Consider the following 24,677-nt stretch of genomic DNA (forward strand, 5'->3'; position numbering starts at 1 on the left):
AAACTTGGTAAACTTCCTGAATCTTTCAATAGAGTGTCAATCTCTCTAATATTAAAGAAGGATAAAGATCCTGCTCAATGTGCATCTTATAGACCAATATCTTTATTAAATGTTGATTCTAAAATTTTTTCTAAATTATTAGCAAACAGATTAGAAAAAGTACTTCCTTTTATTATTTCGGAAGACCAAACGGGTTTTATTAAAGGTCGTTACTCTTTTTATAACATTCGCACACTGTTAAATATTGTTTATACCCCCTCACAAAATGTTCCTGAGTGTGTTATCTCTTTAGATGCTGAGAAAGCTTTTGATAGAGTAGAACGGCCTTACTTATTTAAGGTGCTTGAAATGTTTAATTTTAGCTCGAAATTTATATCCTGGATCAAACAGTTATATCATTCTCCTGTGGCCTCGGTCCGTACTAACTCTTTAAGCTCACCTTTTTTCCCTCTTTTTCGAGGTACTCGACAAGGTTGTCCTCTTAGTCCTTTATTATTTGATATTGCATTAGAACCTCTTGCAATTGCCATTCGAGAATCTCCAAATATTACTGGGATAACTCGGGGCTTAAAATCCCATAAAATATCACTCTATGCTGATGACTTACTTTTATATATTTCTGATCCTCAAAAATCCATCCCTGCTGTTTTAGATTTATTAGCACAATTTAGTCTTTTTTCAGGTTATAAAATAAATCTTAGTAAGAGTGAACTTTTCCCGATTAATAAACAACTTCCCTTATGTCATAACTTTCCGTTTAAATTGATTAATAATTATTTTTCATATCTTGGGATTAAAATTACTTGTAAACACAAAGATTTATTTAAGATTAATTTTTTACCCTTAATTGACCATATTATTCAACCTTCATCTAAATGGTTTCCATTATATTTAACTTTGATTGGTCGTATTAATGCAGTTAAGATATTTTTTCTGCCAAAATTTTTATATATATTTCAGGCATTACCGATTTTTGTTCCAAAATCTTTTTTTGATAAAGTTGACTCAAAAATTTCTTCATTTATTTGGCAAAATAAAAACCCGACACTGGGTAAAATACATTTACAGAAAGCTAAGAGAGATGGAGGTTTAGCATTACCTAACTTTAGATTCTATTATTGGGCAATTAATAGTCGACATATGAAATTTTGGTTACTTAACCAGGATATACTATCCATTCCTAAACGGGTAGCATTGGAATTACGATCTGTTCAGGGCTATACACTTGGCTCTATTTTAAGGTTCCTCTCTTCCTTTTGATTTGAAACGCCTCAAACAGGTCTCTAACCCAATAGTTAAATATACCTTACGTATTTGGTTTCAATTCAGAAAATTTTTTGATCTTAACCAATTTGGGCTAGCGATTCCTATTTTAGGTAACATATTTTTTCCTCCCTCTTTCACAGATCGTGCTTTTCAAATTTGGAAGACTAAGGGTATTTCACGGTTTTTGGATTTATTTTTAGATGGTTCCCTTATGTCTTTTGAACAATTATCTAATAAATATAATTTATCAAGAATACATTTTTTTAGATATCTACAAGTTAGAAATTTCCTAAGTACTATACTTTCTTCCTTTCCAATGCTTCCTCCTACATATATTTTAGATACTATAATTAACCTTAATCCATGTCAGTCCTAATCTTAATCCTAATTCAATTTAAAGTTGTTCATAGAGCACATATGTCCAAAGATAAATTAGCTCGTTTTTATTCTCATATTAATCCTTTTCGTGATGGATGTCCGGCGCAGATAGTCTCTTTAACTCATATGTTTTGGTCTTGTCCTACTCTGGAAACTTTTTGGAGAGACATTTTTAATATTATCTCAAAGGTATTGAATATAGATATCTCTCCTCACCCTATTACTGCTATCTTTGGATTACCTAAAATTTCCAGTAATCTTTCTCCTTCAGCCCGTAGAATGATTGCATTTCTTACTTTAATGGCGAAAAGATGTATCTTACAACATTGGAAAGAGCTTAATGCTCCAACTACCTTTTTTTGGTTTTCTCAGATGATATTATGCTTGAATTTGGAGAAAATTAGAAGCAATCTCTATGATTTCTCACTTAAATTTGAACAGACCTGGAGATCTTTTATTCAATATTTTCATTTAATGTAATTTTTTTTCTTCTCTTTTTTGCTCCATATTTATATTCCCTTCTTGTTTTTTTTACTGTTTTTAATGGAGGTCGGGTTTGAGGACGTGATTTTAAGTTCTTTAACTCTACTTGGTTCCAAGTTAGCCCATTGCTTTGCTTTGCTTTTAGTTTAGTTGCACGGTGGGTTTTTTTGGGGGGGTTTTTTTTGGGTTTTTTTTTTTCCTTTTCTCTATTGATATATCTATATATATAAATTAGTATTCTATTATGTTACCTTATTATGTTATGTTTAAATTACATTGTATCATTTTTTTTATCTGTATTAATATCTCCTGTAATTTTATTATATTCTAACAGTGAATTAGTGCCTATATGGCTTACCTTTTTGTATACTTATTCAATAAAAAGATTTAAAAAGAAAGAAAGCTTTAAATATGCTGTTGGTAGGGTGCTGAGCACCAGTGAGGCAGACTCCGCCCACTGTGACACAAACGAGCAACACACATAAAAGTTGCTGGTGAATGCAGCAGGCCAGGCAGCATCTATCGGAAGAGGTACAGTTGACGTTTCGGGCCGAGACCCTTCGTCAGGACTAACTGAAAGAAGAGCTAGTAAGAGATTTGAAAGTGGGAGGGGGAGGGGGAGATCCGAAATGATAGGAGAAGACAGGAGGGGGATGGATGGAGCCAAGAGATGGACAGTTGATTGGCAAAAGGAATATGAGAGGATCATGGGACAGGAGGACCAGGGAGAAAGAGAAGGGGGAGGGGGGGAAAACCCAGAGGATGGGCAAGGGGTATAGTGAGAGGGACAGAAGGAGAAAAAGGAGAGAGAGAAAAAGAATGTGTGTATAAATAATGGATGGGGTACAAGGGGGAGGTGGGGTATCAGCAGAAGTTTGAGAAGTCAATATTCATGCCATCAGGTTGGAGGTTACCCAGACGGAATATAATGTGTTGTTCCTCCAACCTGAGTGTGGCTTCATCTTTACAGTAGAGGAGGCCGTGGATAGACACATCAGAACGGGCATGGGACGTGGAATTAAAATGTGTGGCCACCGGGAGATCCTGCTTTCTCTGGCGGACAGAGCGTAGGTGTTCAGCAAAGCATTCTCCCAGTCTGTGTCAGGTCTCGCCAATATATAGAAGGCCACGTCGGGAGAACCAGATCCAGTATTTCACCCCAGCCGACTCACAGGTGACGTGTCGCCTCACCCGGAAGGACTGTCTGGGGCCCCGAATGCTGGTGAGGGAGGAAGTGTAAGGGCATTTGTAGCACTTGTTTCGCTTACAAGGATAAGTGTCAGGAGGGAGATTGGTTGGGAGGGATGGGGGGGACGAATGGACAAGGGAGTCGCGTAGGGAGCTATCCCGGCAGAAAGCAGAGAGAGGGGGGAGGGAAAGATGTGCTTAGTGGTGAGATCCCGTTGGAGGTGACGGAAGTTATGGAGAATAATATGTCGGACCCAGAGGCTGGTGGGGTGGTAGGTGAGGACAAGGGGAACCCTATTCCTAGTGGGGTGGCGGGAGGATGGGGTGAGAGCAGAAGTGCGTGAAATGGGGGAGATGCGTTTGAGAGTAGAGTTGATGGTGGAGGAAGGGAAGCCCCTTTCTTTAAAAAAGGGCATCTCCCTCGTCCTGGAATGAAAAGCCTCATCCTGAGAGCAGACGCGGTGGAGACAAAGGAATTGCGAGAAGGGGATGGCATTTTTGCAAGAGACAGGGTGAGAAGAGGAATAGTCCAGATAGCTGTGAGAGTCAGTAGGCTTATAGTAAACAACTTCTCTAACTTCCGCTGATGCCCCACCTCCCTCTCGTACCCCATCCGTTATTTATTTATATACACACATTCTTTTTCTCTCTCTCCTTTTTCTCCTTCCGTCCCTCTCACTATACCCCTTGCCCATCCTCTGGGTTTTTTTCCCCTCCCCCTTTTCCTTCTTCCTAGGCCTCCTGTCCCATGATCCTCTCATATCCCTTTTGCCTATCAACTGTCCAGCTCTTGGCTCCATCCCTCCCCCTCCTGTCTTCCCCTATCATTTCTGATCTCCCCCTCCCCTTCTCAAATTTCTTGCTAGCTCTTCTTTCAGTTAGTCCTGACGAAGGGTCTCAGCCCGAAACGTCGACTGTACCTCTTCTGATAGATGCTGCCTGGCCTGCTGTGTTCACCAGCAACTTTTATGTGTGTTGCTTGAAATTCCAGCATCTGCAGATTTCCTCGTGATGACACAAACCAGGTCCAGTTATTGGGCATAAGGTGCATTGTGCCAACCATTGCGCTGCGCACATACCTTATGTGCACGGATGATGTCTCTGCCAAGCAACAGGAGAATCTCAGCAGAAGAGTCAGGTGGAGGAATCTTGTCAGCTATGTCCTTAAGGTGTGAACAACTGTGTGCACCTTCAGGAATTGGGATTACATCTCTGTTGTTTGGAATATGGTCATACTCAATGAGGGTTGGCAAGAGTAAGCAGACTTTCCCTCCTATTGACTCCATGTTAAATCCACTCCGTCAACTTCTAATCTTCCAGAACAAGTCTTTAGAGTGTATGGGGAAACAGAACTTTGAATATTGAATTTGACCAAGAATGTCAACTTTGTCGAAGGCACACTGCTTTGATCTCCTAATATCACATATGCCTTATCATTTGCTCAGGATGTCCTTTCAGGTCGTCGTTGGCCAGACATATTTTACAGCAGGATTTGCCTCAGAAGCCTTTCCTGCATACCTGTGTGCGAGGGGAAGTAGCTCCATCTGTCTCCCTGGCGTGCTGTGCCGCAGCTGTGCTGGAACCAGTAGGAGCCAAGGTGCTGGCCTATGAAGTACTGACACGTGTTCGTCACTGTTGCACTCAATCCAGCGTATGATAGCTTTACAGACTTTTGCTTTGTGCTCTGTTAAAGCACAATATTTGAAACTCTTTTAGAAAGTGCCTCTAGAATGCAAGCAGTTATTCTCTGAACCCTCTGCATCTCCTTAAGGGTGAGATTTTGCTGAAGACCTCTCTTTGAATGAGGTGCTGCTGGAAGTTGAGAGCACAAACCTTGGGTTATTTTGCATTTCTGCGTGGTGGCAGATGATGTCCACAATGAATGGAAATGGCAGGTAGTGGACATAATGCTTCATTTTATACTTGAACCCTTCAGTTGTCCACTGTACTTGCATGTTGGTCGGTAGTTTCTCCCCTTATAGGATTTATCCTCGCTGTATCTAAGAAACTCAGTCCTCATAGGTAACACTCATTTTCTTATGGCTTGCAGAATGCAAGCTTCAGTAGCTTCTATGGTTCCTTATGGGAGTGCTTTGGAAAGTTATTGAGTCTGCTGAAAAGAGATTCTTGAATTGCCTATGGAGAGCCATAGCATTTGTCCAGCCTCTGTCACAGAATTTGGTAAACCCTTAACTGGATTATTAATATGCACTGCTCTAATCCTGTTTGCATGCTGCAGTGACTTCCCACCAAGCCACTTACAGAGAAAGTCCAGCTCTTCACTAGGTTTGAGACTTAGTCCTTCCATGGCATTGAAAAATTTGACTTCCAAGACAGGTAACTGGCAGACTGGTAATCAAACAGTTACAGCCCTGCTATGACTAGGTCTTGACAAGCCAGATACCAAGTGAAAATAATGCACCTGCAGTTCCTGAATGAGGGCATTGTGGAGACTGCTTTACCACACGTGCTTCCTGGGACGGATGGAATTTCAGGGTGTCCATGCCTGTGCAGATAAGGTTAGCATCAGTTGCAACTCTTGACTGAAGTCTTTGCTATGATGAGACTGCAGAATGTGGTGTTGTTGGTCTTTGCTGCTGTCATAACCTGGATTACAAAAAAGGCAAACAAAAGAAAATCTGCAGATGCCAAACAACCCACAGAAAATGATGGAGGAACTCAACAGGCCAGGCAGCATCTATGGAAAACAGTACAGTTGACGTTTTGGGCTGAGACCCTTCAGCAGGACTGAAAGCATGTTGGCTGTGTGGTGCAGACAGCTTCTCCTTGTAGAGATGGAGCACTATCTAAGTCAGTTCCTGCTTCATATACCTTTGCCTCTGCTAATGCAGCCTCAGCTTCACAAACCTACTTGAATGGTCTTAAATGTAGCATCTATGTGTGCTTGCTTCATCTCTATACGAGCGTTCTCCATATCAATGCAGGCTTTCTCCATTTGCATCTCACCCTCGGACTTAGCATAAGCCACTCTCATTCTTGCAGCTTCAGCTTGTGCAGGCTCATGCTGCATCTGTGGTAATTGTGGATTCATCCAAGCATCGTGACAATGCAATAGACGTATCACATTCTGACCTGACTTCCAGCTCTTGGCAATCTTCATTGCTTGGGTCGGAAGCAGACATTATCATGTACAGTACTGCATTCAGATGCATCTTCAATCTGCAGGTGATGCCTCTGAAGACAAGCTATTTTTTCACTCTACTGCCCAGGTAGTGTGGATGTACAAAGCTATGCAGCAAGTTAAACACCTTTGCAAAAATCACTCAAAATGGAAGCTTCCTTCAGGGATTTTAATATGACCTTACATGCGAGAAGATATTGCTGTTTTAAGGCAAATAAAATATGCAAGGAGATAGATGTCTTTCCATTGTGTGCTTCAAAATGAAATCCAAATTAACCCATGCAGGTAATGATATAAAAAACAGCTTAAGTAGAGGAAGTGATGTACGTACAAAATGGACTGTGCCTCTATCGGTTTAATTCTAGATCAGCTTGGTTAATCAAAGCCAGTCTTGATCTCAATTTTTCATCCACGAGAAAACCATTTGTTTCCTCCCTGCCATATTAGGAATCTCTCACTACAAATTGTGCATGATCCATCACAAATATCTGACTAAACATTGTGTGAGGATCACAAACAAGAGAAAATCTGCAGATGTTGGAAATCCGAGCGACACACACAAAATGATGGAGGAACTCAGCTGGCCAGGCAGCATCTATGGAAAAAAGTACAGTTGACGTTTTGGGCCAAATTGTGTGAAGACGCATGATTCCTGCCTCCTAAACCAAACTCTCAATTGCCATCTCAACCATGGTCAAAGATCCTAAGATAGTCAAAGGAAATACTAGAAAGACACAGTGAAAAGTTTTAAAGAAAATGGATGTAGACACTACAAGGCCATGAATTCTAAGCAGTGCTATAGCTTCGATCAGGTAGTAAATCGCTGCAAGCTGTGTTTTGCCATTGTTATTAAAAAAGGGAGAGAAAGGAAAAACAGCTAAAATCCTATAGGCAAGCAATAAACCAGCATTGAAATGCCTATATTTCATGGAGTTACATCTGTATTTGCAGGATTGAATCCCTGACTTATCCGTCAGGACCCATAAACAAATATGTGGCAGACATCATCCTCAAATTAAGGGACTGCCCATGAAGCAAACCAAAAAGTCCCTTCTCATGCTGTATTCAGCTAACTGGGTATTTTAAGGGATAAATTAATCCAATTTGACATTTGAACTGAATCTGAAAACTTTCAAATTGTATCCCAAAAGCAGCGTCATGCTAAAATTGTTGCTTCTTTTCTATTCTGTTTTTCTCTCACTGAACAGATAGCCTAGCTGATATTACAAATGCTGTTCCAAGAACTTTATAGCTAATTGCAGCAAAGCTGGCATTCAATTGGCCTCAAAGTAGATTAGGGATGTAAATGTTTTGTATGACATTGACAACATACCAAAACACAAACTCTGTTTATACATTCACAGAGGGCAACTGACACAAAATGGCAATTACTAATACTAAATTAATCTATTCTCTTTTGCCAACATTTAGATGAGCATAAGAAGGAAACAGGCCGAGTTCAGGAAAATGGGATGAGTGTAGACAGGTACTTGATGCTTGGCATGGATATAGACTGAAGGGCATGTTTCCATACTGAATGACTTTATAACTCAGTGCTATTATCATAATCATGCCACCTAGCACAAACATCCTGGGTGCTAGACTGCTCTGACTGAAAAGAAAGATAAATCAAACGCAGATGCGATGGCTACTGGAAGCATGGTGGAGCAGCAGGGTGCTCTAGCAGTTAGTATTGTTGCTCATAGCTTCAGGGACCCAGTTTAAATCTTGATCTCAGATGCTGTCTGTATGGAGTTTGAGTGTTCTCTCTGTGATCATGTGTTTCTTTCCACAACCCAAAAACATATAACTTCCGTCTGGTCCCAGATACTCCAATGGGGACTTCCTCGAGAATGACTGCTCACCCAGGGATTGCCAGGACCCTGCAGTTTATCAAGAGGAGGTATTGGTACCCCAGAATGATGAAGGAGTTTCGGCAGTACATGTTGGCATATGAGGTGTGTGCCTGGAGCAAGGAGCCCCGTACCTGACCTCAAGGGCTCCTCCACCCCTTACCTGTTTCAGACAAACCATGGGCACACATCTCCATTGACTCTGTCACAGTCTTCCTCCTTCCAAAGGGAAGACCATTATCATATTAATCGTGGATTGTTTTTTAAAGGCCTGCAAGTTCATTGAGTTGGACAGACTACCATCTGCGATGGAGACCAGTGGACACTGTGTTGGATCACAGTCCACAGTTTGCTTCACGTTTCTGGAGGGTGTTTCACAAACTGATCGAGGCAACAGCGAGTCTCTCCTCTAGGTTTCACCCACAGACCTACAGCCGGATGGAATGGGTAAACCAAAATGTGGAATATACCCTAAGATGCCTGGACTCTGAAAGACAGTACGAGTACTGCGACCATTTGATGTGGGCAGAGGTCGGCCATAACACTTTACGGCATTTGGCTGTTTTCTTTCAAATCCCAATTTGGGTATTCTCTGACTCTCTTCTCTAAGCAGGAGGCCGAGGTTGGGACCCTTGTGGCCGAAGATCTTGTCCGATACTGGAAGGAGAGATAGACTAGGGCAAGTGAGATTTTGTTAACTTCTACCCAGAAGGCTGAAATAAAAGGAAACTGCAAGAGAGACCAGGACCAGTTTGTAGCATGGGCCACGGGACTGGCTATTGATTCAGGATTTGCCTCTCCGAATGGAGTCTAGGAACTTGGCATCCAAGTTCATTGGACACATCAACATTCTCAGTAAAGTAAACCTGGTGGCCTACACCTTGCACCTCCCCAAGAGCCAAAGTTCAATCCCACTTTCCACATTTCCAAATTAAAATCTGTGAACAGCCCTTTAGCCCCATCACCATCAGCCCTACCAGTACCCAGGTTTGTTGATGGGGAACAGGTTTTCACTGTGAGAAGAATTTTGGATTTATAAACTGTTCAAGGTGTTCATCAGTCCCTTGTGGACTGGGAGGGATTTAGACCAGGGGAACGGTGCTGGGTTCCTGAAAGGGACATTTTGGATCAGACTCTCATCCATGACTAAAATCATAGTCTCCCTGAATAGCCAGGGCCATCAGGAGTCAGCCATAGGGGAGGGGTCCTGTTGCGACATGCACCCAACTGCGTCAGCTTCTGGGGTTTAGATGCTCCAAGTCCTTGGTGTATGAATAGCAGGTGTGGCCCCTTAAAAAATTCAGGACCATCCTGCTAATTGACAATCACGTTTTGGGTGCCAAGAATTGAGTATTTAAGGAGCACCTGAATTGAGGTTCAGTATTCAATCATAAGCCTTACTAGTGATTTTTGTTTAGTGTTTGTTTTGTGCTCAGTTCTCGATCCAGTTTGATACTGTGTCTCAATCCTTGCGGATACTCCAGCATTTGGGTCCAAGCCATCTTCATTAAGTTCTCTCATCACAATACTCTGATAGAACTGCACCATTACTTTCTGAAGAATAATTTGGAAATGTAATAAAGGCTTTTCACATTTTATTATCATTTTATTTAGTGATACAGCATAGTAACAACCCATTCCAGCCCACCAAGCTAATGCCATGGACTCATGTGACCAATTAACCTAACCCATACATCTTTGGAATCTGAGAGGAAACCAGAGCACCAGCAGGAAACCCACAGGGTAAGAGGGAGAAGGTACAAAGTCATAACAGACAGCGGTGGAATTGACCTAGGGTTACTGTGCTGTGATAGCGTTACTCTAACTATATGCTATTGTGCCACCCCACAACTAACTGCCTAAGCAGAAATGAATTTTATTCTACTTGGAAATAATATTTTCCCAATCAAATTTTTAAGGAAATTTAAGCAAAATTCTCAAACCTGTCAACAAATATTTTATATGTACCACATATCCTAATAAATACTTCCAATTTCACCTTACCTTGCAATACATTCTGTGTTCATCCAGCAGTTCCCATTTTTGCTCATTTTCAAGTATTTCCGTCTGATATTGTGCCACCCGTCTGCTAACATTCTCATAGTGCTTTGTTATAGTATGCAATCCCTCCACGTCTCTACTAATTGGATGGATGGCTTCCTGTTTAAGTTCCTTTTTAATTTCCATCCATACACTCCCCACCTGTTATTAAATGCATGCGTTTCTTTAAAAAAATATTTAATATTGCACAATCACTTCTTAGGCATGAAGGTAGGTTATATTCTTACTACTTTATGGTCAATCAATTTTTCAAATACTTATGCAAAAACTAAACATTATGGACATTTGAAACCTGAAAAAGACTGAACCGATTGAAAACACACAAACGTTCAATGAGCTAAAATGATTTCCATTTCAGATTAAAGCTTTTTCTTTAGAATTGTAAAAAAAAAATGTAAAATAGCACTTATGTAAAAATGGGGTAAAGACTGGAGAAAAGAAGGGCAGTGTAATGACAAAAAGATGATGATCCAAGGAAAAAGATATGGTAATTGAACAAGGAAAGAAAGAATTATTGCCAGCACCTGCAGTCTGAGAAACAAAAAGATCAGTTGTAATTTCAAGTACCAACCTCTTCTGGAATGTTTGTTCCAAAAATAAAATGTATGACAGATCTTCATGCAGTTCAATACATTGGAATAAATAGTTTGACAGAGAGAGACTATTTTCAGGATGTTTATGGAGGAATAATGCACTTAACCATAGATCTACACTAATCAGAAATTGCTGTTCAATTTACACACAAATAATGGTGAATGCATTTCGCCTAACCATTACTTTCATAGAAAAATCATTGCCAAAATGTCAATAAGTCTAATGGGCAATATTGTAAGATGCTTTTCTGTCATAGGACAGGCCCTGATGACCAACTGGAACATTATTGAAGCATTATCAGTTTTGGGGTATTATAGTGAATATGGCTGACAGGCAAAGCTCTGAGCAACACACACATAATGCTGGAGGAAGTCAGCAATCCAAGCAGCAGCTGTGGAAAGTAGTACCGTCGATGTGTTGGGCCAAGACCCATCATCAGGACTGGAGAAAAAAAAGATGAGGAGTCAGAGGTGAGGGATGAGGGGTCTTGGCCCGAATTTTCCACTATACTCATTTCCATAAATGCTGCCAGGCCTGCTGAGTTCCTCTAGCATTTTGTGTGTGTTGCTTGGACTTCCAGTATCTGCAGATTTTCTCCTGTTAGGCAAAGCTCTGAAATAATTTTATTCTCCACCTCCAATAGAATACTGGAAACCTCTGGAATCTCTTCACTTTAAAAAACCCAGTTCCCATCTAATATAATTTCAAAACCTGTTGTTACTTGTATCAATCAGAATAATTGCCACTTTTTGTTGTACTTTCCTCTTCTAGAGGAAAGTATTCTATACAAGTACATGAATAGGGTGGTTTAATAGAGCCATGGGCCAAATGTGGACAGGTGGGACTAGCCCAGCAAGCAATACAATTGGCATAGAACAGTTGAGCCAAGGAGCTTTTTCTATCCCGTATGATTCTATGACTCCATATTCCACTCCAGTAAATTTTCACTATCTATGAAAAGAACTTACCTTCAAATCTAAGTAATGACGTACAATGGCTAGTGTAATTAAATCATTGGAGGATAATCCAGGAAGATCTTCAAAACCTTTAGAAAATGATTGAGAAAGTGCTAAATTATTTTTAGTTTGAAGTACAATTATGCTTTGACTAATGCTTATTCTATAACTAAATACCTTGGCAATTTTCTGCATTAAAGGCAGTATGTTAACAGAAGGTGCTATTAATATTAATCCTATAAACATAACAAATAATGTAATATTAAATCCTGATAACTTTGCTGAGTCCGTGTTAGCCACTATCACAATGAATTCTGGATTTTTTTTAAAGATAGCCTTCAAATGATGCACAATGCACAATCAGATTTGTTAATTAACAGATTGCAGTTACATATTGATGATAATTTGCAATTTGGATTTTTTTCAAATATCAGCTTACTTTTACTTGTTTGAAATGCTTAAATTTGTAAAGGCTGACTGTCTTCTTACCTAATTTACAGAAAATAGAATAAATCTTCACCCTTGAATTTTCAGAAACATCAATCACTGCAGGGCTTAGGCAATTGGCTGGCAATGTTGTTATTCCATATTCTTCCTGGATAAACCCAGTTAGGGGCTTCTTGGCATCTAAATTGGTTAAAATCCCAGTTTGAAACATAAATGCATCTTTGCAAAAATACAACATATACAGTATGTTGCATGTAAATTAAACAATACAATTGATTAATGACTTAAAGAGTAGAATTCCATGTTATGTTTATGACTCCTGTCCTCAGTTTTAGTTTGTATAGTTTGCAATGAAAGGAGCTAATTAGGACTACTTTGGGAACTACCTTTTGACAGCCTGGTAGAAGTTAGCATAACACTTTACAGCACAAGTGATCAGGGTTCAATTCCCACCACTTTCTGTAAGAAGTTTATACATTTTCCCTGTGACTGTGTGGGTTTTCTCAAGTGCTCTGCTTTCCTCCCACATTCCAAAGAAGTATAGGTTGGTAAGGGTTGCTAAATTGGTGGGACGCTATGTTGGTGCCAGAAACATGGTGGGCTGCCACCAACACATCCTTGGACTGTGTCGATCATTGACGCAAATAGCACATTTCACTTTGTATTTTGATATTTTGAGGTACATTTGATAAATAAGGCTAATCCTAATCTACCTAAACCAATATGAGTTAAGTTAACTTCTCTTCTTCACTATCCCTGTCTAATATAAATATAATCGTTTTATACAAGCAATGCTATTATTTCACAAGGGTAGCATCTTTCACTGAAACGTTTTCTGGTTTATGAATAATCACATTAACTTCACTGACATAATCTTTTGCTAATTAGTTGCTGACTGTTCTTGTAAATGCATTGGCATGTTCAGCAGCGATTTTTCATGAAAATAGCATACAAAAACACTTTGAAAAATCAATACTTTGATAGTTTTAATTTCCGCAATAAACATAGAGATCACTTTGCAAAAAGGTAAAGAAAGATTTTTTCTTTTATTTAGTGCAATAATTTTCCAGTAGGAAAGAGGCTCAGCAGAACTGCTACCCATTTCCCTACATCAAATGATATGTACAGGGATCTTCCTAGCTCAACCAATTATTTTAAACTTTATGCTATACAAATGTATCTGTCAGTTTTTTTAAGAACTCAGAAATTAAGAAGTGTTGTTGATGATGAAGAAGGTTATTGTAGAATACAGGGGAATCTTGATCAGTTAGGAAGTAGGCAGAGAAGTGCTAAATGGTTTTCCATACAATTAAGTGTGAGGTAATGCAATTTGGAAAGTCAATCCAACATAGTGCAGGACTTGGACTATAAATGGCACTAGAGTGTGCAATAAAATAGAAGGACCTGAGAGTACAATTGTATAGTTTGTTGAAAGCAGCATCATGGGTAGACAGAATGATGAAAGGCTGTCTAGCATGCAGGTCTTCATCACTCAAGGCATTGAATATAGAAGTAGGGAAATTATGCTGGTGAGGCTGCACTTGGTTGCCCTGTTACAGATAACTGGAACAGTTAGACTGAGAAGAGTGCAGGGAAGAGTTCCGAGGATATTGTCAGGACTAGAAGGCTTGAAAGGTTAGCCAGCTAGGTCTTTATTCCTTGGCATATAGGAGAATGAGGAGCAATGTTATAAAAGTGTTCAAAATTATGAGAGGCCGTAAATAAGGTGGTTGGTAAGTCTCTCACTGAGGGTAGGGGAGTCCAAAACAAGGAGGCTTAGAGTGAGAGGTGAAAGATTTAAAAGGGCACCGAGGAACAACATTTTTTTGCAGAGGGAGGTGATTGTAAAGGAGCCCAAAACAAAGAGGTTTAGGGTGAGAGGCAAAAGATTTAAAAGGGCAGTGAGGGACAACATTTTGATGCAGGGTGGTTATCTGTAAATGAGCCAAAAACAAAAGGATTAGGGTGAGAGGCGAAAGATTTAAAAGGGCATTGAGGGATAACATTTTTATGCAGAGGGTGGTGAAAATATGAAATGACCTTGCAGTAGTGGTTGCTGCAGATGGAATCGTATAATTTAAGAAATACTTGGATAGGTACTTGGAAGGTCAGGGCTTGGAGGAATTATGGGCTGAACTAGGAAATTAGGACTAGCTAGTTAGGCACTGTTGACAGCATGGACAGTTTGGGCTGAAGAATCAGTAAATGTGTTTTGTTGCTCTATGACTCCAATACTCTAATCCCTTAATTTAGAGTAAAGATGTCTTTTGTGAAGAGATTAGTTTTTGTCCATAGGTAGAATGACTTTGCTGGGAAGTTTTTAAACACCATACAAAGGAGCAGAATTAGGCCATTCAGCCCATTGAGACTGCTCTGCAACTCGATCATGACTGATTTATTATCCCTCTGAACCCTACTCTCTTGCCTTCTCCCCATAATCTTTGACGTCCCTACTAATCAAGAACCTAATTGCCACGATGTCCGAGGAGACATTGGATTGTCTAGCAGTACAGAGATTTCAAAAGAAGTGAGCAGAGTCAGTTGAGACATTCTATGTGCCACAGTACCAGACGAGATGTTGGATTGTGCATAATCCAACCCTCTTCCCAGGTACAAAACTGCCCAGTGCATCACCAGCACCAGCCTATACACCATCAAGGAGACAAATACATAAGGGTGCTAGAATAGGGCCAGTAACATCAGGAAGGATCACACCCACCCTGTTTTGTTTGTCCCACTGTCATCAGGGAGGAGTCTGTATAGCATTCACATCAGTATCACCAGTCTTAGAACAGCTGCTTTCCCTGAGCAGTAAGGCCAATCAACACCTCCACCCACTAACCCACCGCTCCACACCCTTCATTGGATACAAAGTCAAAATTATTTAATTCTTCTTTACACTTGTGTACTGGAAATGACATTAAACAATCTTGAATCTTGGATCTTGAATGGAAATAAGCAATTGACATGGCCAATAAAAAGAAGTTAGGTCTAAACAGAGCGGCCATTGTGGGAGTGGGTTAGACTGAGGAGTTCAGACTTTTGGCTTATAAAAGATTCGGCAAGGAGAGGCAAAGGCTGCAAGTAGATTTTTTCAATTAATTTTTCTTTCTTTCTTATTGCACAGAATTGTGGGGATGCCAGGCAGAATGTAGAATACTCCTCTTGTGGGATGTGGGAAGGGAGGGAGACCTCCAGTGTCTCTGACGACTACACCTGCAAGAAGTGCATCTATCTGAAGCTTCTATCAGACCTTGTTAATAAATTGGAACTGGCACTGAATGAACTCTGGATTATTCGGGAGGAGGCTGAGTGGTTGATTGGCAGGACATACAGGGAGGTAGTTGCTCCCAAGCTGCAGGATACGGGAACTGGATGACCAACAGGAGGGGGAAATGGGATAAGCAGCCAGTGCAGAGTATCCTTGTGGCCATTCCCCTCAGCAACAGGGATACTGCTTTAGATAATATTGGTGGTGGGGGGGGGGGGAGGGAGGGGAATGACCTGGCAGAGAAAAGTCATAGTGCTCAGGTCACTAACACTGAGTCTGTCTCCATGGTTCAGAAAAGAAAGGGGGAGGAGTGGTTCAGAAAAGAAAGGGGGAGGAGGGGCAAGCTGTAGTGATAAAGGATTCATTGGTAAAGAGAACAAACAAGAGGTTCTGTTGGTGAGAATGAGATTATGGATGACATGTTGCCTCCAGGTACCAGGGTCAGGGTCATTTCTGGTCAAGTCCACAGCATTCCAAAGTGGGAGGGTGTTCAGCCAGGGGTCATGGTCTACAACAGTACCAATGACATAGGTAAGAAGGGGGCACAAGGTCCTTCAAAGTGAGTTCAGGGAGTTAGGTGCTAAGTTCAAGGACAGAACCTCCAGAATTGTGATCTCAGCATTGCTACATGTGTCACTTGCTAGTGAGCACAGGAGTAGGAAGCTCATATAGTCTAACATGTGGCTAAGGAGTTGGTGCAGGGCTTCAGATATTTGGATCATTGGGCTCTCCTCCAGTTAAGGTGGGACCTGTACAGAAGGGACAGTATGCACATGAACTGGAAGGGAGACTAATATCCTTGTGGGAAGGTTTACGAGTGCTGTATAGGGTGGGGGGGGGGCGGTGGGAGGGATGGAGTTGGGTTGAAACTAGAGTTGCAGGGGGATGGAAACAAGAGAGCCAGAGCAGGTAGTGGAGAGGTTGTGGAGAAAGATATTGTTAAGCCTACATACAAAGTCAGGAATCAAAAAAGTCTACCCAAGTGAGGCAAAGAAGCAGTGAGGTCATGGACCATTTACAGCTTACAGAGGAGGAGGTGTTTGCTGTCCTGAGGCAAATTAGGATAAATCCCCAGAAAATGACAAGGTGTTCCTTCAGAAACTGCAAGGACCCTAGCAGAGCGGAGCCTAATTTGGAATATTGTATGCAGTTTTGGTCATCTACCTACAGGAAAGATATCAGTAAGATTGTAAGAGTGCAGAAAAAAATTACAAGGATGTTGTCAGGACTTGAAGACCTAAGTTATGGGGAAAGGTTGAATCAGTAGTACTTTATTCCCTAGACTGTAAAAGAATATGGGGAGATTTGACAGATGTATACAAAATTATGAGGGTTAGAGATAGGATAAATGCAAGTAGGCTTTCTCCACTGAGGTTGGGCAAGACTAGAACTAGAAGTCATGGATTCCGGGTGAAAGGTGAAATTCTTAAGGAGAACGTGAGGGGAAACTTCTTCACTCAGAAGGTGGTGAGAGGGTAGAATGAACTTGCAGCAAAAATGGTGGATGCGGGTTCGATTACAACATTTGAAAGAAATTTGGATGGGTAAGTGGATGGGAGGGGTCAGGATGGTTATAGCCCAGGTGTATGTCTTGACAGATTAATAGTTCAGCATTATTAGAAGTGACATTCTTATCACTTCCTAAACTACACAATGCATCTACCTGTATATCAGCTGTCCCATCCTCTGCCCTATCACTCCAGTTTCCCCTGTCATGTTTGTGTAAACCTTCACCAACAGATCTAGCAAAGCTGCCCGCAAGGATATTGGTTCCTTTCAAGTTGAGGTCTAACCTGTTCCTTCTGTACAGGTCATACCTTCCCCAGAAGAGATCTCAATGATCCAGAAATCTGAAACCCTGCTTCCTGCATCAATTGGTCTGCTGTGGATTTATTTGCCAAATCATCCTATTAAGACCAGAAAACACAGGAGCAGAATTAGGCCATTTAGCCCATCGAGTCCGCTCTGCCATTTCATCATGGCTGATACCGGATCTTATTCACCCACATGCACCTGTCCTCTCACCATATCCCTTGACACACCAACCAATTTGGAACTTCTGCTTTGAATATACCCACGGATGTGGCCTTGATTGCAAACTGTGGCAGAGCATTAAACAGATTCACCACTCTTTGGCTAAACAAATTCCTCTTTACTTCTGTTCTAAAAGGTTGCCCCTCAATTTTCAGCCTGTGCTCTCTAGTTCTGGATACCCCCATCAGAGGGAACATTTCCACATCCACCTTATCGAGTCCCCTCAACATTCAGTAGGTTTCAATGAGATCCCCATGCATTCTTCTAAATTCCAGTGAGTATAGGCCCAAAGCTGCCAAATACTCCACATATGTTAACCCCTTCATTATTGGAATCATCTTCATGAATCTCCTCTGGATTCTCTCCAATGACAATACATCCTTTCTGAGCTAAGGGGCCCAAAACTGTTGACAATACTTTAAATGCTGCCTGACTGGTGTCTTTTAAAGCTTCGGCATTATCTCCTCATTTTTATATTCTATTCCCTTTGAAATAAATGCCAACATTGCATCTGCCTTCTTTACCACAGACTCAACCTGTGCATTAACCTTCTGGGAGTCTTGCATGAGGACTCCCAAGTCCCTTTTCACCTCTTATTCTCACTGGCATCTTGCACAAGCAGCAATTCCGATATTACCACCCAGAGATTCTAGATTAAAAATTTCAACCACTTGTGGCGGAGGAGATAGCAGTCCTCAGAAAAGTTCATATTATGTTTGTAAATGGCTTGAAAAATGCTCTACAAGAAACAACCTTCACCAAAAATTAAGTCTACCTGGCTGCACTGTAATGCAAACAAAATACTGGAGGAAGTGTGGTTATGATTACTTGGCTGCATTACACGGGAGCAGTGGAACATCACGGATTTTGGAACCGTAAACGTAACAGGCATACATAATAGGGAAACACAAACTGAAGCGAGAATACCTTAAGTTTTGCAATTATGTAGAACAAAATTGGTGTGCTTAGGAAGGTTACTCTGGCCATTTTGACTCTGATAAGAGCTTAACCTACAAACATTTTATGGAAAAGAAGAAAAATGCAATAACTACCTCATTAAACATTCGTATTCAACATTCCTACTCAACATTCCTACATTCCAATCAGTGAATACCATAAGAGAGGCAAGCCTCACTTTAGAGGTGACAGTTCCTTTTGCAGTGAACTTGGTTGATTATAAGTCATAATATGATAGAGTAATACAACATGGATTCAGACCCTTCAGCCCAACTGGTTCATGCTGACCACAGCAGAATCCCTGCAGTCCCAGTTGCCTGGATTTGACCCATAGCCCTCACAGTTCTTTCCCTACATGTATCTATCCAAATGCCTCTTAAATGTTGCAATTGTACCCGCCTCAACCACTTTTTCTGGCAGCTCATTCCAGGTACTTATCATCCTTTGTGCAAAGAAGTTACCTTTCAGCTCTCTTTTAAATCTCTCCCCTCTTATCTTGTATCTGTGTCCTCTTGTTTTGGACTCCTTAACCCTGGGAAAAGACTATGACCATCCACTTTATCTATAAAACCTTATGATTTCATAAACTTCTATGAGGTCATCTCTCATTCTCCTACACTCCAAGGAATAAAGATCTAGCCAATCTCACCCTAACTCAAGCCCACTAGTCCAGGCAGCACGTTGTCGATCTCTTCTGCACCCTCTCCAGTTTGACAGAGTGTTTCCTATAAAAGAGTGACCAAAATTGTACACAATACTCCAAATGCAATCTCACTTGCATAGCGGAACATCTGGAAAACTTCTGAAATGTCTGCTTTGCTACCGCTGCTACTGTGTGGTAACTGGAATCTCTGGAGCTGAAGGCCTTGAAATCCTCGGCTTTGCGTGTTTCAGCGGTCGGGGAGAGGTCGAAGGCGCTTGGCAGAGGATGGCGCTCGGGAGGCGGTATCGGAGAGGCTGCTCGGACGCTCAGAGTTTTTGGACGGATGGACTCAGGGTCGACTGCTTCCAAGGTATCAGTCAGTTGACGGTGCCTGGAGGTTTATGGCAGGGAGTTTCTCCCTTTTGCCGCCGCTATCGGGGACTCGGGAGTCAATCGACTCGGGACTTTGAGACTATTTTTTTTTACTGTGCCTATGGACTGTTCTTCATCAAATTATGGTATTGTTTTTCACTGCTGTAACTATATGGTATAATTATGTGGTTTTGTCAGTGTTAGTCTTTGGTCTGTCTTGTTTTCTGGGATATCACTCCGGAGAAACATTGTATCATTTCTTAATGCATGTATGCATTTCTAAATGACAATAAAAGAGGATTGAGTGTTCTCTCATAATCTAATAATCTAATAACTGCAACAATATGTCCTTATTCATAAACTTGCTGTCCTGATTGATGAAGGCCAGCATGCTAAAAGCCTTTTTTTACCAACTTGTCCACTTGCACAGTTGCTTTAAGTGAACTGAGCGTTTGTTCTCCAAGGTCCCTCTATTCCACAACCTTTGTCAGTGCCCTACCTTTCAATGCAAGTCCTATTCTGGTTTGACTATACAAAATGTATCACTTCACACTTATCCAAGTTGAAATTCATTTGCCATTCCTCAGTCCATTTCCCTAATTGTTCAAGATTTCTCTGTAAATCATTGTAACCTGTTTCACTATCAACAAGACCCTCAAACTAAGGAGGGGAGGAGAAGATGGCGGTGCGACGCAGCGTGCGCGGCCGCTCTGAAATTAGATTAGATTAGATTATGAGGAAATGCAGTCCTCTTTTATTGTCATTTAGTAATGCATGCATTAAGAAATGATACAATGTTCCTCCGGTGTGATATCACAGAAACACAAGACAGAACAGGACTGAAAAACTGACAAAAACCACATAGTTATAACATATAGTTACAATAGTGCAAGCAATATCGTAACTTGATGAAGAACAGGCCATGGGCACAGCAAAAAAAGTTCAAAGTCTCTCGAAAGTCCCATGATCTCACGCAGACGGGAGAAGGAAGAAAACTCTCCCTGCCATGCCTCCAGCACCACAAACTTGCTGATGCAGCATCCTAGAATCACCCAACCACAGTCTGACTCTGAGTTGTCCGAAAACTTCGAGCCTCCGACCAGCCCTCCGACACCAAGCACCATCTCTGCCGAGCGCTTCGACCCCAGGCCCGGCCGTCAGCAACAGGCAAAGCCGAGGATTTGGGGCCTACCCTCCGGAGATTCACGATCGCACAGTAGCAGTGGCAGTGAACCGGGCATTTCAGAAATTTCTCCAGATGTTCCTCCGTGCTTCTCACGTCTGTCTTCATCAAATCAGAATTGTGCACGGCCCCCTATTTAACAAATACGATATCATTTCACCGGACAGGCCGTGTGCGCTGATATCATATTTGTAAGTAGGATGCCGTGCACAATCCTGATTTGATGGCGACAGACATGAGAAGCACAGAGGAACTTCTGGAGAAACTTCTGAAATGCCCGCTTCGCTGCCGCTGCTACTGTGCGATCGAGAATCTTTGGAGAGGAAGGCCCCAAATCCTCGGCTTTGCCTATTGCCTGTTGCCAGGGCTGGGGTCGAAGCACTCGGCAGAGATGGTGCTTGGTGCTCGGTATCGGAGGGCAGGTTGGAGGCTCGAAGTTTTCAGATGGACTCAAGAGTCGGCTGTGATTGGGTGCTTCCAGGGTGTTGCATCGGCAAGTTTGCGGTGCTGGAAACTCATGGCAGGGAGAGCTTTTCTTCCTTCTCCGTCTGCATGAGATGATGGGACTTTCGAGAGACTTTGAGACTTTTTTTAACTGTGCCCATGGTCTGTTCTTATCAAATCACGGTATTGCTTTGCACTGTTGTAACTATATGTTATAATTATGTGGTCTTTGTCAGTTTTTCAGTCTTGTTTGTCTTGTGTTTCTGTGATATCATTCTGGAGGAACATTGTATCATTTCTTAATGCATGCATTACAAAATGACAATAAAAGAGGACTGCGTGTCCTCATAATCTAAAACTAATCTGAAAAAAATTAGTATCATGAGCAAACTTGCTAATTATGCCATAAACTGTACATTCACATCCTAATCATTTAACAGAGGTCACAACACTGATCCCCAGGGCACCCTAAGGTACAGGGCACCAGATAAAGAATTGACCTTCAAATACCTCCCACCCCCCACACTTCCTATCAACAAGCTAGTTCTGAATCCACCTCGCTAGCTCACATGTGACCCTAACTTTCAGATCAGCCAGCCAAGCAGGACCTTATCAAAGGCCTTGCTGAAGTCCATATAGAAAATATTCACTGCTCTGCCTTCATCTATCCCCTTAATGTCTCTTCAAAAGACACCAAAAGATTTGCCAGACATGACCCCCGTTCCAGAAAACTAGTTGGTTACAAAGAAGTAAACTAATCTGATCAGTTATTATCTGATGCCACAAGGACAGGACATTGGAACAATTAATTTGACTATGGTTAAATTTATGAAAGAAAGTCTGTATCATTTTACAGAGATACTGTTAATGTTCAGATATATATATCTCAACATCAGCCTTTCAGAAGTTTCCATGTGGATAAATGTATGTAGTTCATGTCTCACACTAAAAGAAGGACGTAGTTGGGCAGGTGAAAGTGCAGAAAAAATTCACCAGGACGTTGGCTGGATTAGAGCACTTTAGTTAAGGAGGAAAAGTGGACAGGCTGCATTTGTTTTCCCTGAAACAAAGTATGACCTGAGAGAGACATAAAATTTTAAGGGGCATAGGTAGTTCAGTTAGTATCTTTATTTTTGTGGTAGTGGTATTAAAATCAAGAGTGCATAGGCATGTTTTGAGGAAGGAATTTTAAGGGGACTTAATGGCATTCATTGTTACATAGACAGTGGTTGATTTCGGGAACTCCCTACCAGAAAATGCGCCACAATCGCTACATTTAAGAGACATTTACACGGGTACTTAACTAGACAAGGCATAGAGTGATATGGGCCTAATGCAGGCAAATGGAATTCGTGCAAATAGGCAAATTTGTTGAGGGGTCAAAGGGCAAGTTGTTTTGCTGCAAAACTCTTATGATTCTACTTATTTGAAAAAAAATTAAATAAGGAAAAACCAGCTGTTGAAATCGTGGATTTGGTAGCTTTGAGAAAACAATCACAGTTAAAACCAGTACTTTGTGATTCATAAAAGATGGATAAATCACAGCTGGAAAATATTTTGACAGCTGGCATTTAAATGGTGAATGTCAAACACAAATGTAGAATAATTCTTCAAAGGTAAATTATGCTCATTACAACTATGCAGAGATGCATAGAGACTGAAAATAAGGCAATTCTTTAGAAAGAAAGAAGTAGTTGAATTTTTTGCTAATGGATTGAATAATTTTGCTTAATATTTCTAATAATTCTTAATAATATTTCTTAATAATTGAACCCAATAATATTGGGTTAACCTTAATAATATTTCTTAATAATTGAACCCAAGACCAAAAATTTGGCTCTTCAATGTCCAATCAACTGGGCTAAAAATGCATTCTAGCCCATCATTAACTTGACATTCCTGATAAGAATCAGAAAGATACAAGTTCAAGGTTTCAAGATGCAGACTTTTTGACCAGTTGGTGCAGGACTGAGTGATTACAATATCAATATATTCTGAATACGACACTAAATTGAGCTTTTCTTTTCCTGTTCAAATGAACATTTGCTGCTTTAGTATTCTTTAAAAAAAATAGTAGCTCTTTTAATAATCTGGGCAAAATTCCTTTATTAGTTGTTGCAAATTGGACCTTGCTATGCACAAACTGACTTAAAATTTATCTATATAACAGCAGTTAAAATGTAAATTCTTTAATAGTGGAGCACATTCAGATCATGAAAGGACATGATAACTCATAAAAAACACATGTATTTTGCTTTGATTTGTTTTTGAAGAAGTAAATTAGTGGTTTGGAATGTCCTGAGGATATGATAACATGACAGAAAACGTTAGCACTTCTTTATGCATGCAAGACATCTAAAACTAAAGAGAAATTCAAAATAATACAAAATACAAGTCCATTTTAATGTCCTTTAATCTAAAGTAGATTTGAGAACTTCACAACTGAGGTTTCATATTCAAGCATATTCATATACATCTAGGAGAACAGAAGCAAATCTCTAGCTGAAAATGTGAACAAAAAACACATTTTATACCAGGGTTCTAATGGGAATAGACAACTTAAAGGCAAATTAAGTAAATTCATCTGTTTCAAATAATTAGATTTTTGTTCATTAGATAACATAACAGATGGAGATGCATTAAAATAGTCCTGGCCTACTACTTCATTTTGGCACAATTATATCACATCAACCTTACATGAGAAAAAACACAAGTGTTCCACTCCACTGGTAAAATATAGTTCCATTGATTTTTGGACTGGATTTTGACAACAGAGTGCAATGCACTGCTAATACTATATGTTATTTATTGCTAATAACCAAGGATGGATTTCAAGTCAAGACTTCTTTACTAGGGGAATGTACTAAACGTTTAGATCTCAAAGTTCAAAATAAATTTATTATCAAAGTATGTACTACCTGGAGATTCATTTTCCTGCAGGCATTTACAGGAAAGAAGAAACACAAAAACAATTTTACAAAAATCTATACATAAATAGATAAAGACTGGCAATCAGCAAATGTGCAAAAGACAAACTGCAAATAACAAATAATACTGAGAACACAAGTTGTAAAGAGTCCTTGAAAGTTAGTCTGTAGATTGTAGAATTGGGTTCAGAGTAATGGTGAATAAAGCTATCCACAAGGTTATCTGATAGCAGACTAAACAATGACTCTATTCTATAATTCATTTGCTTTCTAAAATGAAGGTTTTAAAATATTTGGATATGCTATTCCCATTATTCAGTTGTTTAATCTTAATGACACTTATTTCAGTATCACCGCTTATTTTTATGGAATAAAAGTCTAGGTAGCAGAGAAGGTGGGAGAGGATAATGGCTGGCATAAAGGGTACTTAATGTGCACTTAATGAAAACTCAGACAGAATTGATTATTGATAAGAGAG

General features: G+C 40.4%; 1 protein-coding gene across 1 annotated transcript in view; it reads right to left on the bottom strand.

Annotated features, from left to right (window-relative positions):
* The window catches only part of LOC134343761 (cilia- and flagella-associated protein 69-like), a 182,941-nt gene that overhangs the window by 14,890 nt on the left and 143,374 nt on the right, over window positions 1-24,677 (bottom strand). Inside the window, exons 18-20 of the mRNA XM_063042501.1 lie at window positions 12,411-12,548; window positions 11,934-12,010; window positions 10,315-10,512 (exon numbers count right to left, since the gene is read on the bottom strand). Of these exons, the coding sequence (XP_062898571.1) occupies window positions 10,315-10,512; window positions 11,934-12,010; window positions 12,411-12,548 (413 nt within the window). The remainder of the gene's footprint in view (window positions 1-10,314; window positions 10,513-11,933; window positions 12,011-12,410; window positions 12,549-24,677) is intronic.

The sequence above is a fragment of the Mobula hypostoma genome, chromosome 3 (assembly GCF_963921235.1).
Source record: "Mobula hypostoma chromosome 3, sMobHyp1.1, whole genome shotgun sequence".
NCBI lineage: Eukaryota > Metazoa > Chordata > Chondrichthyes > Myliobatiformes > Myliobatidae > Mobula > Mobula hypostoma.